This window comes from Triticum urartu, chromosome 3A (genome assembly GCF_056163025.1).
Source record: "Triticum urartu cultivar PI428250 chromosome 3A, HENAU_Tu73, whole genome shotgun sequence".
Taxonomy (NCBI): domain Eukaryota; kingdom Viridiplantae; phylum Streptophyta; class Magnoliopsida; order Poales; family Poaceae; genus Triticum; species Triticum urartu.
In genome coordinates, this window is record NC_141875.1 from 604,319,901 (window position 1) to 604,335,754 (window position 15,854).

The 15,854-nt window shown below is 42.4% G+C and overlaps 1 protein-coding gene across 1 annotated transcript; it reads right to left on the reverse strand.

Annotated features, from left to right (window-relative positions):
- Window positions 1-1,411: 1,411 nt before the first annotated feature.
- Window positions 1,412-6,399, reverse strand: LOC125530124 (F-box/RNI-like superfamily protein). Its single transcript, XM_048694525.2, has 3 exons — window positions 6,010-6,399; window positions 4,407-5,888; window positions 1,412-1,805 (listed from the first exon to the last, which is right to left on the reverse strand). The coding sequence occupies exon 2, from the start codon at window positions 5,705-5,707 to the stop codon at window positions 4,466-4,468; it is 1,242 nt and encodes a 413-aa protein (XP_048550482.1). The 5' UTR covers window positions 5,708-5,888; window positions 6,010-6,399; the 3' UTR covers window positions 1,412-1,805; window positions 4,407-4,465.
- Between the last annotated feature and the right edge of the window lie 9,455 nt (window positions 6,400-15,854).

Genomic DNA, 15,854 nt, shown 5'->3' on the forward strand with positions numbered 1-15,854 from the left:
ATGGGCTGGGCCTGTAGTAAGTGTCAAGTCGTCGCAGCTTTTTTTTGTTTTAAGAGGGGAGAATGTACAGGCAGATCGCCAAGTGAACTGGCATCCATGTTCTGGCGAACGGTTCTTCATTTTCTTCCGCCGTGCTACCGTGGTAAATCACTGAGGTAAAAACGACGCGTCGCAGAAAGCCAGCTCTATCTCTCTATCTCTCTTTTTTTACTTTTGAAATTCAGAAAGCCAGCTCTTCGATTGTACTAGCAACATTTGTTTTTCTTGTGGCATTTTTGTTTCAGTTGGTCTAGTTCACATTTAGATATTTTCTAAAAATATCGCATCTAAGCTCTCACAAATAACGCAGCAACAAGGAACAAAAAAAACTGAGATAGAAAAAATATAGTGGACATCAGGTTAGATGTGACATACCCTCTTTCGTTTGGAAAGGCGACGCGGTTCGTTTCACTTATATAGACACGGCAAGGGTTAAGATTGCTTAGACTGATAAACCGCATTTTTAGTTAAGTGGCTTTGAGATTATCTCTTTTTTTCAGGGAGAGGTGTACCTTTAACAAAGATGCAGATGCTTGCTTCCACGGCTTCAGATTTTTTATCCACTTGAGAACGAAAAGGGACGCTATATAAATATAAACTCTAGCGATCCAAGATAATACGAAAGTCTCACCTCCAAACTTTAATTTGAAAGCAAGGGCAGCAGCAGCAGCAGCAGCAGAAAAGTCAATGATCTGAACTTTCTGATTGGTCGTGTCCGCGGTTGCGTAGTATTTCACGGAACAGGTCCAACCTTTTGTTTATTTCATTTCACTCCGTGCTTCAGCTGACTAATCCGCCGCATTCGGATACGTTTGGCTACCATGAGTTCCTCGCCTTATAACCCAATTGTTAGTTTAGCACTAATGAAGATATGAAGGGCCATTAAAATATGAAGATATGAAGGGCACTTAAAATATGAAGATATGAAGGGGTGCAAGCAGACACTTGATGCCGCCAAAAGAAATAACAGAATCAAAGTAAGTATTACATATGAATTTCTTCAAAGTTTTGTTCATTTGCTGAACTAAACCAATCAACCAAATCAGCCCTTCATTTTGTTAATACTATAAGAAAGGGAAAGCGCATATGGCAAGTGGAGCCGTGTTTACAGAAAGGAATGTCAATTTGGCAAGCCAACCCGGAGCCCCCGTTTGATATGATCGCCGCGCCGAATATGGTTCTGTTATAGTAGTAAAGAACTGTAAATAGAATTTAAGTTCAGATGGAATAATAGCAGAGATGCTACCCTCAGGTATTATAACACTCAGCTTGGGTGATAAAGATTAGGCAGTGATGCTGCCATGCAGTGGAGATCACCCTGGGCAAGGAATATCAAGACATAAAAAGTGGCACAGTGGACACCGGATACCCATTTCTGAGGAGAAGGTCCACTAAGGGCATGCAACTGTAAGCTTTTAATGGTATAGTTTACAAAAACTTGCACTCTGGCAGCACATATCAAGAGAATCTCGAACCGAATTCTAATCTCATGAATATCCAATAGATGTTTGACATGATGTGCACTTAAATCTCAACTGAATCATTCCACTACAGCTGAACAAATGAAGCAGGGGAGAGGGAGAGGGTTTCTCAGAAAAAGGAATCGCATCTCGTTCTGCCGTCCGTGCTATAATGCGATGGGCAAATACAGGAATCTGCAATTCTGTGAGTAGGTGGTCTCAAGCTTTCTTTAACCATGTCCGGTGGTACAGCAGCTGCCAATTATATAAATATATGCTCGTCATGAAGTAGGATCAGAAGCAAAGCTGCAAGATGCATAGAATGCATTAGGCATAAATTTATCTATGTTGCACTGCATGATGATAGAGGCTCTAACACTACTAGATTAGATTAATACAAGAACAAAACTTTGATCTATCAGTTTATCCTGTTGTATTTAAGTCGAAACGATGAGGTGATGTTGCTACAAAAATCATAAGAAAGCAAAGTATTTAAAAAAGTGAAGCAATCATAGAAGCCTAGAACTGTCACAGAATAGTTCATCTAGGAGCTGCTAGATTCCAGGTACATGGTTAATAAGTGAAACAGCACAACACAGTTGACAGCAGGCAGTAATAAGACATCTAGGCTAGGAAGCTACTAATCCTTTAGAGAAGGGTGAAGGTAAAAACAAGATAACGTTGGTTTGTCTGCCACCGTTTCCTTACAGAATCAGTGCTTCAGGAACATGTTACCACGAAAGATGGCTAGAATCTGACATAACCTAATGGTTTCCCTTTTTACTGAATTGGCATATTGATTGTTCACAAAAGTAGACACACGAATCGCTTGTTATTCCTAAATCCCATAAAACCATTAATTCATTAGGTGATCAATTCCCAATGTCATTCTAAAATAAAACAGCACATCTCCTTGAAACAATAACATTACAATATACATATATCTTTGGGCGTGCATAACATAACTATGCACGTGACTATGCTAGTACAAATTATCTAGTTCTTAGCTACATCCAAATGACACTTTACCTTAACTTGTTTACACCATGGAATTGTGTTTAAACAAAACAACTACTGTTCAAACAGATCTAACATGATTCTAAAAAAACAGTTCTGGCAGGAACTACGTGCTTTACTGACAAGTGGATATAATAGCATATATTAGTGAGCTGCTCAAGAAGAGCAATGGTTTGCCTGGTATTAAATAGAACTTACTATTGCACGGACAGTATAGAAGCTAAAAAAGAAATTATAGTTAGCCATCGAGCACATTCACAGGTTAGACAAAGCCAATAAGCTCCAGGTACTGATCCTGGGCCATGCAAAGCATGCGATCTTATCAGAGTTGACAGCAGACGCATATGGACTAGATACCATAAACCTAATATTGCATCCCAAATACAGCAATATCGTACTCAATATTACTCAGAGTGAGATATTGCATCGCTGCAGCTTAAACCAAAATATCAGGTCAATAATTTGTGGTTCCTAGGCGATTTGGTTCTGAATATACATAAAAGTCTTCCTGTCTGTTAAGCAAGATACCATAGCATCAAATGACCAAATACAATATTTCTTATATTCAGTTTAAAGCAGTGTCTGTCAGTATTCACCCTACCTTCTGGTTGCTCACCCTACCTTCCATGTATGTGTAATCATAAACTGAGCAGATTGCCGTTTTTCCCATGGAAGGTAGGGTGAGCAACCAGAAGGTAGCAAATAGTTCACGACATGGAAAATCAGAACACAAGCTCTAAAGCTCCAAAAACTTTGTAAGTAGTTGTACATCTTCACATATGGTAAACTGAAGTGGACTTGTTAAATGCAGAACTAGTCAAAGCTTCAAAAATCCATAAACTTGATTGTATGTCATGTCCCTCCCGAGGCTCTTCTGTGATAAAAATCAGCTTACACTGATTGAACTGACTAACATCTATTCAAAGCCCTCTACCCCTACCGGTGTAGCATTGAGCATTAAAACAAAGTAACAAACATAAGCTAGTATAGGTACTCAAGTGTAAGGACGTCATGGGCAAGATTTACCGAATGGAAAGAGCATAAGTGCATGCGTACTGAATTTTATAGCTGTTTGCTAGTTACTAATGTATCAGCACGTAATTACATCAAACTTTCAAGATCTCGGATAGACAGATACTTTCTCATCTCTTCAAAGGGTAGTATTTGTCTACATAATATACAAACTTAATGTGAAGGTAGAAAAACTTTCTTTTATCTCCAAAATGGTAAACACACACACACACACACCATTTACTACATCAACAAATTAGCTATGACATGTTATAGCTTATAAGGGATTAGTTAATTCTCTGGAAGCATGTGTTGCAATTTAATATTCTATCATGAGACACAATACAAATCTGAATGCTACAGGTGAGCAGATTATACCGCAAAACAATGCCCTCGTATTGAGGCAGATATGCGCAAGGAAGTGGAAATGTGAAAAGGCAGCCTCTCTATTATATGGGTGTTCAAGTAACCATTGATGACTACATGGATAGCAGAGTTCCATAACAACATATGACAACAGCTACAACTATATCACTCTCAACAGGAGCTGAAGAAGCCAGTTATGTTGTACCTATTTGTAATATATACATTAACTTTGTTTCAACACAGCATGATTCTGAAGGTTCCAAAGTTTTCCTCGACTCATGTGACGGGTGAGGAACCAAGACTTCACAGAGTAATTATTTAGATAAACAAATTGACAAGGCAGCACCAAAATAAGCAACATATAATAGCACCAACCAAGATTAATTTTACACGAAGATAGCCAAAGATGAGACATTTCTATAAGGCATTTAAAAAAGAAAGAAATTGCAGAAAGTAGAGTTGCAATGAGGCTGTGCTGGAATACACCGAAGTCCAAAACCCCCAAAAGATTACCTGATTGCAAGAGTTGCACTGAACAAGGATAATGAATGCCCACTCGACCTAGTGGCTGATCACTCATACTCAAATTGCACATCCACATGCACATACTTTCTCATGAGACAAACAATAAAAGAGGTAAAGGTTGCCAACATCTTGCGCTCTTCGCGTGTTTTTGCCTCAGAAAGAACACCATGAATGACAAGTTTCTTGAGATTTGGACACCTTTCAATCATTCCAAACACCCAGGGTCCAAAATGCTCACTTATTACTGTCCAACCAAGTTCCAGAACCGAAACATTCTCCAGTGGTGACAATCCTTGCAGTAGCCCATCTCGTAATTCATAACTTAGTGAAAGATGCCTTAGAAGAGGAAATGCAACAGCAACAGTCTCCAAGTCCACAATCTCATCATCATCATCAAACGCAACACCCCAGAAACGTAGCATCCGCAAGTTGCATGCTCTAGATATCATATTGTAGAACTTTGGCCAGACTATCATAAAGTTACTCACATCCACAACCTCCAGATGATCTGTACTCTCCCCAATATCCAAATGTGTAACACTCACGTCATCAATCTTGAGATGCTTTAGTGTACCCTTCCCAGAGAGCTCAAACAGATCAAGGTTCAAAGCATTCAGGTGCAGGACCTCCAGATTATCTGCATCGAGTATGATCTTATCCACGCCAACTGTTTTTACGAAGATGCTTTTCAAGGTATGACTTGTTAATTCCATTGTAGACTGCGAATCAGAAGTGACAATCTCAAGGACATCAAGTGCTAGTGACTCGATCTTGGGGCAAGCAGCAACTAGAAGGCTCAAATCCAGGGCAGAAATGCTCACATGCCTCAAATAAAGGGATTTAAGACAAGTGAACCTCTGGTAGCTTGGTTCAACACCGGTGATTGTGTTATGGTCCAAATCCAACACCTCCAGCTTCTGTCTCCCACACTTCTCCAGGATGTTTACATTAGGGTTGGTTTGGATGTTGTAATACAGGCACCGGAGCGTCTCCCTGGTATACATTAGCCATGCAATCACAGGTGCTGCAGAGAACTCATGTGTGTTATCTATGTGAATAGAGAGGCATTGCAGTCCCATCGTCTGAAATATAGTCTGTGTGATGATGATCTCCAGTTGACGTGTGGTCATGTCCCGAGGAAAGTCGTCTGAATTGAAGGACAGTGAATGGAGATGCTTCCTGCAGGCCTCCCGCCACTTCCGGCAAACCGCAGAGGAAACCATGACATCTCGTGCAGCACTAAGATGTGCAAGGATGTTGCCAATAACTTCTACCGGGAGGTGCTCCATAATTTGCAGCCAATTGATGTCCAATTTTATCAGCAAAATTCTAATGCAGAATTTGCCCAATCACAGTCAACACAAGTATAGTGCTCAACGAAATTCACTGGGTTGCAAACATATCAGGATGTGCGATCATCAATATATAAATCCTATGAATCATAAATTTCGATCCAATCACCTTCCTTCCCTGTGAGACAGCAATAATAGGCAGTGATTAGCGCGGGGCGGATCTAGATGGCACGGACACACCCAGAAATTATGGAGGCAAGTGGGGTTTAACAAATCACTGGATGAAAACATGCTCATACCTCAAAACCCAATCGCCAAAGATTGTAGACGGAGTAGATATGGCAGGAACTCGATGAGGAAGAACGGGAACGACGGTGGCGACGACGCCAACGAGAACGGCCTCCTCCTCTCTCCCGCCGGAATCAGTCGACCGCCGCCCCGCGCGCCGTAATCGATTTGGGGCGCCGCCGCCCGTGGAAGGGGTCAGCGACCCCGACCAGCGGCAACGACGGGCTTGGAACTCCCCCGGCGCGGACGAGGACGACGATCAGCGAGATCTCGGGGCGCGCTTGGCACGCTCCTGGATGCCGCCGTCGGTGACCCGGCCGCCGGGATCTCGTTGTCCGCGCGATGCGACTGAAGGTGGCCGTAGGGTCTCTTCCTGTTTTTTCTTTCTTCCTATCTCTTTCCGCTAGTACCAAACCGATGGTGTGGCAGTTGATGGAAGCGTCTCAAGCTATTACGCTTGCCCTTTGCGGAAACGGGTTCCGTTTGTTTCCGTCTTTCATTCAGGAACAGGTCATCAGCCAGACAACACGTATGCCCGTCTAGGTAAAAAATCACCCTTAATAAATTATAAAAAGTGCATCCCGAGCACACACACCCTTCTAAGCCACAGGATCTTGATCTTACGCTCTCAGGTGTTGTTTTAACATAATATATAAAACGGGAGGCAAGACGCACGGATATAAAAGTGAACAGTCGTCTTTATTGATGATTGATTACACATATATGCCTCGAGGGGAGGCTAAATCTCGTGTTTTGACCCCTTTGCGAAACTTAACCTAGATCTGACCCTGCCTTGAAATTTTTTCCAGATCTAATCCTTTTCTTACTGCCAGGATCCACGGCGGTAGGTTATAACAGCCTACCTCCAAGGTCCTCGGCGGTAGGATTGCATGCCCTACCGCAAATTCCTTCTAAGTATGAAACATAGTTCGTGCTCACGCCTATCATCGGGCACTTTGGCGGTAGGGTTGTACAAACTACCGCCAGCCTGTTTGGCGGTAGGGATGTTTCCTACCGCCATGGACCCTGACAGTAGCAAAAGGGTCAGATCCCAAATTTTTTGCAAACTAGGGTCAGATCTCGATTAACTTTCAGAAAAAAGGGTCAAAACATGAATTTTTGCCCCGAGGGGATGCATCAAACAGACACAATGGTCTGGACTGACGCCAGCGAACAGTCGCGTCCCTTGTGCATGGCGGTTAGGGATAGTGGAGATCCTCCTTAATTAACACCTGGGTTAACTAAATCTCAACACCCCCCCTAATCTACGATATCCTTGTAGACATCATCATCTTGACAAATTCTCCTTCAAAAATCTTGTGGGAAAATGTGAGGAGATAGGTGTTTGATATGTTGCTAAAACTCCTTCAAACCGGTGGAAAAATAAGGAGAAAATGATACAACATATAATGGTTATTGTCTCTTTCAACTCAATATGAGAAACTCATAAAATTTAGAGGACAATAGGTGGGGAAAACAGAAAGTATGACATATGATCTTGTGTTGATATTACCTCATTAAAAAACTTGATGAGAACCTGTAAAAGTAAACTCGTGAAAGGAAAAAGAGTATAATATGATGCATTGAACATGAACAGTTCAAGAAGATACCTCCCCCTCCCCCTGATTCTTGCAAACATCAAAGCCGTCGAATACCAATTCCATGAACATGTTTTGGAATGTTGTAGATGGTATAGACTTCATGAATAAATCAGCAAGGTTGTCGCATGATTTGACTTGCAAGATGGGCAATATAGTGATATTGCTTATTATGTAACATGTTTGCATCCGGCAACACAAGCAACATTATCTTAGAGATAATGGTTGGTAGATGTGGCCATGTCTGTTTCGAAGACTTTCATGGGATGGCTACCACACCTAGTAGGAACACAAAGCTTGTCTACGAGCTGACATGGTAGGGATCTGATCGATGTATCCAACGATGTTGGTATCCAGATTTCTCTGAAAATGAAAGATTAGGACAAGATGTTTGATGCATTGGAGATATTCTTGAGCCTCAACCAATTGTGTTTGGTGAATCCAATGCATGCACTGTGATGCGGAACCTTAGGTCCCAACATCTTGTTTCCATCTCCTCATGGTCTAGATGAATCTTTCTCTATGTCTAGAGAATGAATAACCATGAAAAATATTGATGGATAAGACTTGTCCACAATCAAGTTCTCCAATATAATCTGGATATAGACAACATGGTGTACCATAATGTATGAGTGAAGATGCTCGAGGTTTTACCTAAATCCTTCATCTCAAATTCCGTCACTTAGATGGTCACATGCTTAACATGTATGGGTAATCATCAGTGTAGGAGTAATCTTTGTGAATAAGGAACTCACTACGTCGGTTGTACGAAAATATATCGACAACAATAAGCCGTATAGTGACTTACTGATTTTACACAATGTATGTTGTGTTTTGCATTTCGATTCGGAAGTGAGGTTCCAACGGAACCATCTATGTCCGAATCTAGTGACCCACATGGATATGTAATCACTACATCTATCAACTGCATAGATAGATGATTTTGTACTGCCAATGATATAAGTTATCGGAATGAGATTCCACCTCTGGAGAATAGTTGGGTATCTGCGTGAACCCATGTGCTACAATACTTGCTCTATGTTTCACCACCTTGTTGTTCTTAATTCTGTTTCCAGAAGAAAACTAGTGTAGGCATTGCTTATGTGAATACCTTCCCTTTATTGAGCAAGATTATTTCTACCTAGGTTATACCCTTTGCCCGAGTTCAGTCTGAGTATTGTTCACACTTTGCCATGGCCATGGTCTTTGGATATGAATCATTTGAAAGGCAATCTAGTTGAGAAATGTATGTCGACAATTGTAGACTTTCAATTATATGTTTCTCCAGAATCTATATATGTATATATAGTTGATGGAAATATCATTACTCATGGTGACTGCCCCATGATTTCCCAATGCGGTTGAGTCTGGTATACTGATGTCCCGGTCATTGTGTGCACCATAACCTAGGTTGCTGGAGGTTTCCCGTCCATTGGGTGTATACTACCCATTGGGTGTCTATCAACGTGAAGTTGACTTGCATTTAATGTTTCAGAGGCCTCTATATCCTTGCTTGCAAGAAGCTGAATCATGATGTACTTTTGCCATACATATCCCCCTGTTGCTTCGAACGGGGAGTGGAGTGGATTGTTTTGGTACCTTCATTCTTTCACACATTTTGTTTGCAGCATTGTAGGAATGAATCTGGCAGGTTATTTGCAATGTGTTGCAAATGTTCTGAACGCGTGGTTCAGATCTTTGAGTATGTAGATTTGAGGCAGAAATGTGTTGAACACTCCACTAATTTCCTAGCATTCTTTTGAAGGAAATATGCCCTAGAGGCAATAATAAAGTTGTTATTTATATTTCCTTATATCATGATAAATGTTTATTATTCATGCTAGAATTGTATTAATCGGAAACTTGATACATGTTTGAATACATAGACAAAACACAATGTCCCTAGTATGCCTCTACTACACTAGCTTGTTAATCAAAGATGGTTAAGTTTCCTAACCATAGACATGTGTTGTCATTTGATGAATGGGGTCACATCATTAGGGGAATTATGTGATGGACAAGACCCATCTGTTAACTTAGCATAATGATCATTACGTTTTATTGCTATTGCTTTCTTCATGACTTATACATATTCCTTTGACTATGAGATTATGCAACTCCCGGATACCGGAGGAATACCTTGTGTGCTATCCAACGTCACAATGTAACTGGGTGATTATAAAGATGATCTACAGGTATCTCCGAAGGTGTTTGTTGGATTGGCATAGATCGAGATTAGGATTTGTCACTCCGAGTATCGGAGAGGTATCTCTGGGCCCTCTCGGTAATGCACATCATGATAAGCCTTGCAAGCAATGTAACTAATGAGTTAGTTGCAGGATGATGCATTTACGGAATGATGTCGGCTAGGACTACGTCGATATTTCCCCAAAGAGGAAGGGATGATGCAGCACAACGACGGTAGGTATTTCCCTCAGTGATGAAACCAAGGTTATCGAACCAGTAGGAGAACCAAGCAACACAATGTAAACAGCCCCTGCACACAAATAACAACCACTCGCAACCCGACGTGTTAAAGGGGTTGTCAACCCCTTTCGGGTAACGACGCCAGAAATTGGTGCGTGGACGGAAGAAAGTTGTAATAGATTGAATAAATAGATCGCAAATAAAATAAAGTGTAGTAAAATATTTTTTGTATTTTTGGTTTAATAGATCTGAAAATAAATGCAAAGGAAAAGTAGATCACAAAGGCAAATATATGAGAAAGAGACCCGAGGGCCGTAGGTTTCACTAGTGGCTTCTCTCGAGAAAAATAGCAAATGGTGGGTGAACAAATTACTGTTGGGCAATTGATAGAACTTCAAATAATCATGACGATATCCAGGCAATGAGCATTATATAGGCATCACATCCAAGATTAGTAGACCGACTCGTGCCTGCATCTACTACTATTACTCCACACATCGACCGCTATCCAGCATGCATCTAGTGTATTAAGTTCATGGAGAAATGGAGTAATGCAATAAGAACGATGACATGATGTAGACAAGATCTATCTATGTAGAGATAGACCCCATCATTTTATCCTTAGTAGCAACGATACATACGTGTCCGTTCCTCTTCTGTCACTGGGATCAAGCACCGTAAGATCGAACCCACTACAAAGCACATCTTCCCATTGCAAGATAAATAGATCAAGTTGGCCAAGCAAAACCCAAATATCGGAGAAGAAATGCGAGGCTATAAGAGATCATGCATAAAAGAGATCAAAGAAACTCAAATACTTTCATGGATATAAAAAGATATAACTGATCATAAACTCAAAGTTCATCAGATCCCAGCAAACACACCGCTAAAAGAGTTACATCATATGGATCTCCAAGAGACCATTGTATTGAGAATTCAGTGAGAGAGAGGAAGACATCTAGCTACTAACTACGGACCCAAAGGTCTACAAAGAACTACTCACGCATCATCGAAGAGGCACCAATGGAGGCGGTGAACCCCATCCCAGATGGTGTCTAGACTGGATCTGGTGGTTCTGGACTCCGCGGCGGCTGGATCAATATTTCGTCGACTCCCCTAGGGTTTTGGGAATGTTGGGATATTTATAGAGCAAAGAGGCGGTCCGGAGGCACCCGAGGTGGGCACAACCCACCAGGGTGCGCCCCGGTGGGTTGTGCTCTCCTCGGAGCACCCCCCAGGCACAGCCAGGGCCCATTAGGTGTCTTCTGGGCCATAAAAAATCTCCGTAAAGTTTCATGGAATTTGGACTCCGTTTGGTGTTGATTTTCTGAGATGTAAAAAAACATGCAAAAAACAGCAACTGGCACTTGGCACTATGTCAATAGGTTAGTACCAAAAAATAATATAAAATGACTATAAAATGATTATAAAACATCCAAGATTGATAATATAACAGCATGGAACAATCAAAAATTATAGATACGTTGGAGACGTATCACGGAACGAGTAAAGAGACTTGCCGGTAACGATATTGAACTAGGTATGAAGATACCAACGATCAAACTTCGGGCAAGTGACATACTGATGACAAAGGGAATGACTGTAACGCCCTCGATGCGGCTATATCTCCCACGTGTCGAAGCACGACTTAGAGGCATAACCGCATTGAAAGCAATGTCGCAAGTGAGGTAATCTTCACAACAACCCATGTAATAAATAAGGGGAAAAGATACATAGTTGGCTTACAATCGCCACTTCACACAATTACATGAATATAACATTACATCATCCAGATACACTCAAGGTCCGACTACGGAACCAAAATAAAAGAAGACTACCCCAAATGCTACACAGATCCCCGATCGTCCCAACTGGGCTCCACTACTGATCAACTGAAAACGGAACAACATAACGAACACGATCTTCATCGAGCTCCTCCTTGAGCTTGGTTGCGCCACCTGCACGGTTCAACGGCACCTGCAAGCTGGTTTTGGAAGTGTCTGTGAGTCACGGGGACTCAGCAATCTCACACCCTCGCGATCAAGACTATTTAAGCTTATAGGAAGGGTAAAAGGTATGAGGTGGAGCTACAGCAAGCGACTAGCATATATGGTGGCTAACATACGCAAATGAGAGCGAGAAGAGAAGGCAAAGCACGTTCGAGAAACTATGATCAAGAAGTGATCCTAGAACAACTTACGTCAAGCATAACTCCAACACCGTGTTCACTTCCCGAACTCCGCCGGAAAGAGACCGTCACGGCTACACACGCGGTTGGTGCATTTTAATTAAGGTAAGTTTCAGGTTTTCTACAACCGGACATTAACAAATTCCCATCTGCCCATAACCGCGGGCACGACTTTCGAAAGTTCAAATCCCTGCAGGGGTGTCCCAACTTAGCCCATCACAAGCTCTCACGGTCAATGAAGGATATTCCTTCTCCCAAGACAATCCGATCAGACTCGGCATCCCGGTTACAAGACATCCTCGACAATGGTAAAACAAGTCCAGCAAAGCCGCCCGAATGTGCCGACAAATCCCGATAGGAGCTGCACATATCTCGTTCTCAGGGCACACTCAGATGAGACTAGCTACGAGTAAAACCAACCCTCAAGTTTCCCCGAGGTGGCCCCGCAGGCAGCTCGGTCGGACCAACACTCAGAGGAGCACTGGCCCAGGGGGGTTTAAATAAAGATAACCCTTGAGTCTGCAGAACCCAAGGGAAAGAAAAGGTTAGGTGGCGAATGGTAAAACCAATGTTGGGCATTGCTAGAGGAGTTTTATTCAAGGCGAACTGTCAAGGGGTTCCCATTATAATCCAACGTGTAAGGAACACAAAATCCGGGAACATAACACCGATATGACAGAAACTAGGGCGACAAGAGTGGAACAAAACACCAGGCATAAGGCCGAGCCTTCCACCCTTTACCAAGTATATAGATGCATTAATTAAATAAGAGATATTGTGATATCCCAACAAAATATCCATGTTCCAACAAGGAACAAACTCCAATCTTCACCTACAACTAACAACCCTATAAGAGGGGCTGAGCAAAGCGGTAACATAGCCAAACAATGGTTTGCTAGGACAAGGAGGGTTAGAGGCTTGGCTTAACAATATGGGAGGCATGATAAGCAAGTGGTAGGTATCGCAGCATAGGCATAGCAAAAGAGCGAGCAACTAGCAAGCAAAGATAGAAGTGATTTCGAGGGTATGGCCATCTTGCCTGAAATCCCGCAAGGAAGAAGAACGAGTCCATGAAGAAGACAAACGTACGTGGTCGAACGGGTCCTCACAAATGCGACGTTATCGGAACCAACCCGAAGAAGCAACACCGGAAAGAAGCACATAACATAGTAAACAACCAACACATGAACATGGCATGATATGCGAGATGCGGGATGCGGTGCATATGCATGATTTGGAAAGGAATGATTGAACCTGGCTCAACTTGGAAATCCAAGAGTGCCACTGGAAAGAGGAGTTGATTTCGGTTGAAATCGATATAAAGATCACCGGAATCGGATGCACGGTTTGGAAATGGCAAGCAAAACAAATATGGCACCGGTCTGCGATTAACAACAAGTAGCCTCCTAAATGCATCAAGAACAACATGCTACAGCACTCTAACATGACAACAAAATACATGTCAGGGATCCAAACATGATGCTTGACAAAAGATGAACACTTAGCTACGGCTAATTCACTCAATAACAAGCTCAAACAAGCATGGCAAAAGTGCAAAAGATATCAGGTTTCAGACTTAGTGAAATTAACAGCATGTCAGGAATTTATCATCAGGAAGCAATGTTTAGAGCAATGAAACAACATGCTATAGGAATATATAATGGCAAAGCAAGGCATGGCATGAAGCTACTCAAAGCATACAACAAAAGTCCCTTAGTGACCATAAGCCAAAAGGGATCAGAAAATACAATTGCAAGCATGTGAACATAGCAAAAACATAAACAGATTCAGACTTAGAGAAAAACTGGAACATGCAAAACAGTTAACAAGTAGGCATGTTTACGAGCTCGATGCACTCACTACAAAGCATGGCATGACAATCTAAGCATAAACCCATCAAGAAGACATGGCATAGAAGCTAGACATGGCAAGAACAACAACATAGCATGCATGGATCAACAACAACAATATAAGCAAATTGCAAAACATGTTAAAAATCTGCCAGGAACATTTTATAGCAAAAGTAGAGCTCGATTGACTCAAGCTAGGGTGCTTCATAAATGCAAACAAAGACATGGATGGATAGAGCACCACAATATTAACAAAACATCCTTACTGATCATACTCAAAAGAGGCACGGATCACTAGGAAATAACATGAACATATGGCATAAAAATAATGACAGGGCAAGGACTTAGTGAAATTCTAAGTCCCTGAAAACAGCATCATTGAGTAAGCTACTTTGCATGCTTGTTCTAGTCACCACAAAAATCACAAAAATACATGGCATACACCCCTGTAAACATAACATGGCATTCTACAAAACACATGTAGAGCTTAGGATCATAGCATGCACACATTAATCATGGCAAAAATGACAAAAGGCCATTTGCTGAAACAGATCTGAAATAATCATCACATAGCCCTCTTCCAACAGCATTTCGGGAATCAAGATGAGCTCAAATGAAAATGATGCAGTGAGATGAAATGATGTACTCGTCGAGACGAACATTTTGATATGCTACACGCACGAATCGGAGCAAAAGTGATGAAGTTATGGCATGATGAAGGCGGTGAGGTGGCGCCGCAGGAGTGGTGGAGGACGCCGGCGGCGCTGAGGTGTCGCCTCGCCATTGGCCTGGCGGCGGGGTGGACGCTTCCAGCGGCGGGACGAACATGTCCGGCGGCGCGAGGTAGAGGAAGTCTAGGGTTTGTACCGCAGATTTTTGCGAGGGGATCACATATTTATATGTAGAGGGAGCTAGGAGAGTCCAAATGAGGTGCGATTTGCGGCCACGCGATCGTGATCGAACGACGGAGGTGATGGAGAGGGTTTAGGTGGGTTTTGGGCCACTTTGGAGGAGTGTTGGGCTGCAACACACACAAGGCCTTTTCGGTCCCTCGGTTAACCGTTGGAGTATCAAACGAAGTCCAAATGGCACGAAACTTGGCAGGCGGTCTACCGGTAGTAAACCAAGGCCGCATGACAAGTCTCGGTCCAATCCAAAAATGTTTAACACCCGCACACGAAAAGAGGTAGAAAGGGACACCGGATGACATAGGAGCGCCAAATTGCAAAACGGACAACGGGAAAAATGCTCGGATGCATGAAACAAACATGTATGCAAATCAAATGAACGTGATGACATGATATGAGATGCATGACACACAAGCAAAGACAAGGCAACAACAGCGAATAACTGGAAGACACCTGGCACATCGGTCTCGGGGCGCTACAATGACGTATGTTGTCATTACAGTTTGACCGATAAAGATCTTCGTAGAATATGTAGGAACCAATTTGAGCATCCAGGTTCCGTTGTTGGTTATTGACCGAAGATATGTCTCGGTCATGTCTACATAGTTCTCGAACCCGTAGGGTCCGCACGCTTAACGTTCAATGACGATTTGTATTATGAGTTATGTGGTTTGGTGACCGAATGTTGTTCGGAGTCCCATATGAGATCACGAACATGACGAGGAGTCTAGAAATGTTTGAGAGGTAAAGATTGATATACTGGATGATAGTATTCGGACATGGGAAGTGTTCCGGAATGTATCAGGTACATATCGGAGTACCCGGGGGGGGGGTTACCAGAACTCCCCGGGGGAAGATATGGGCCATAGGAGGGAGGCAAGCCAA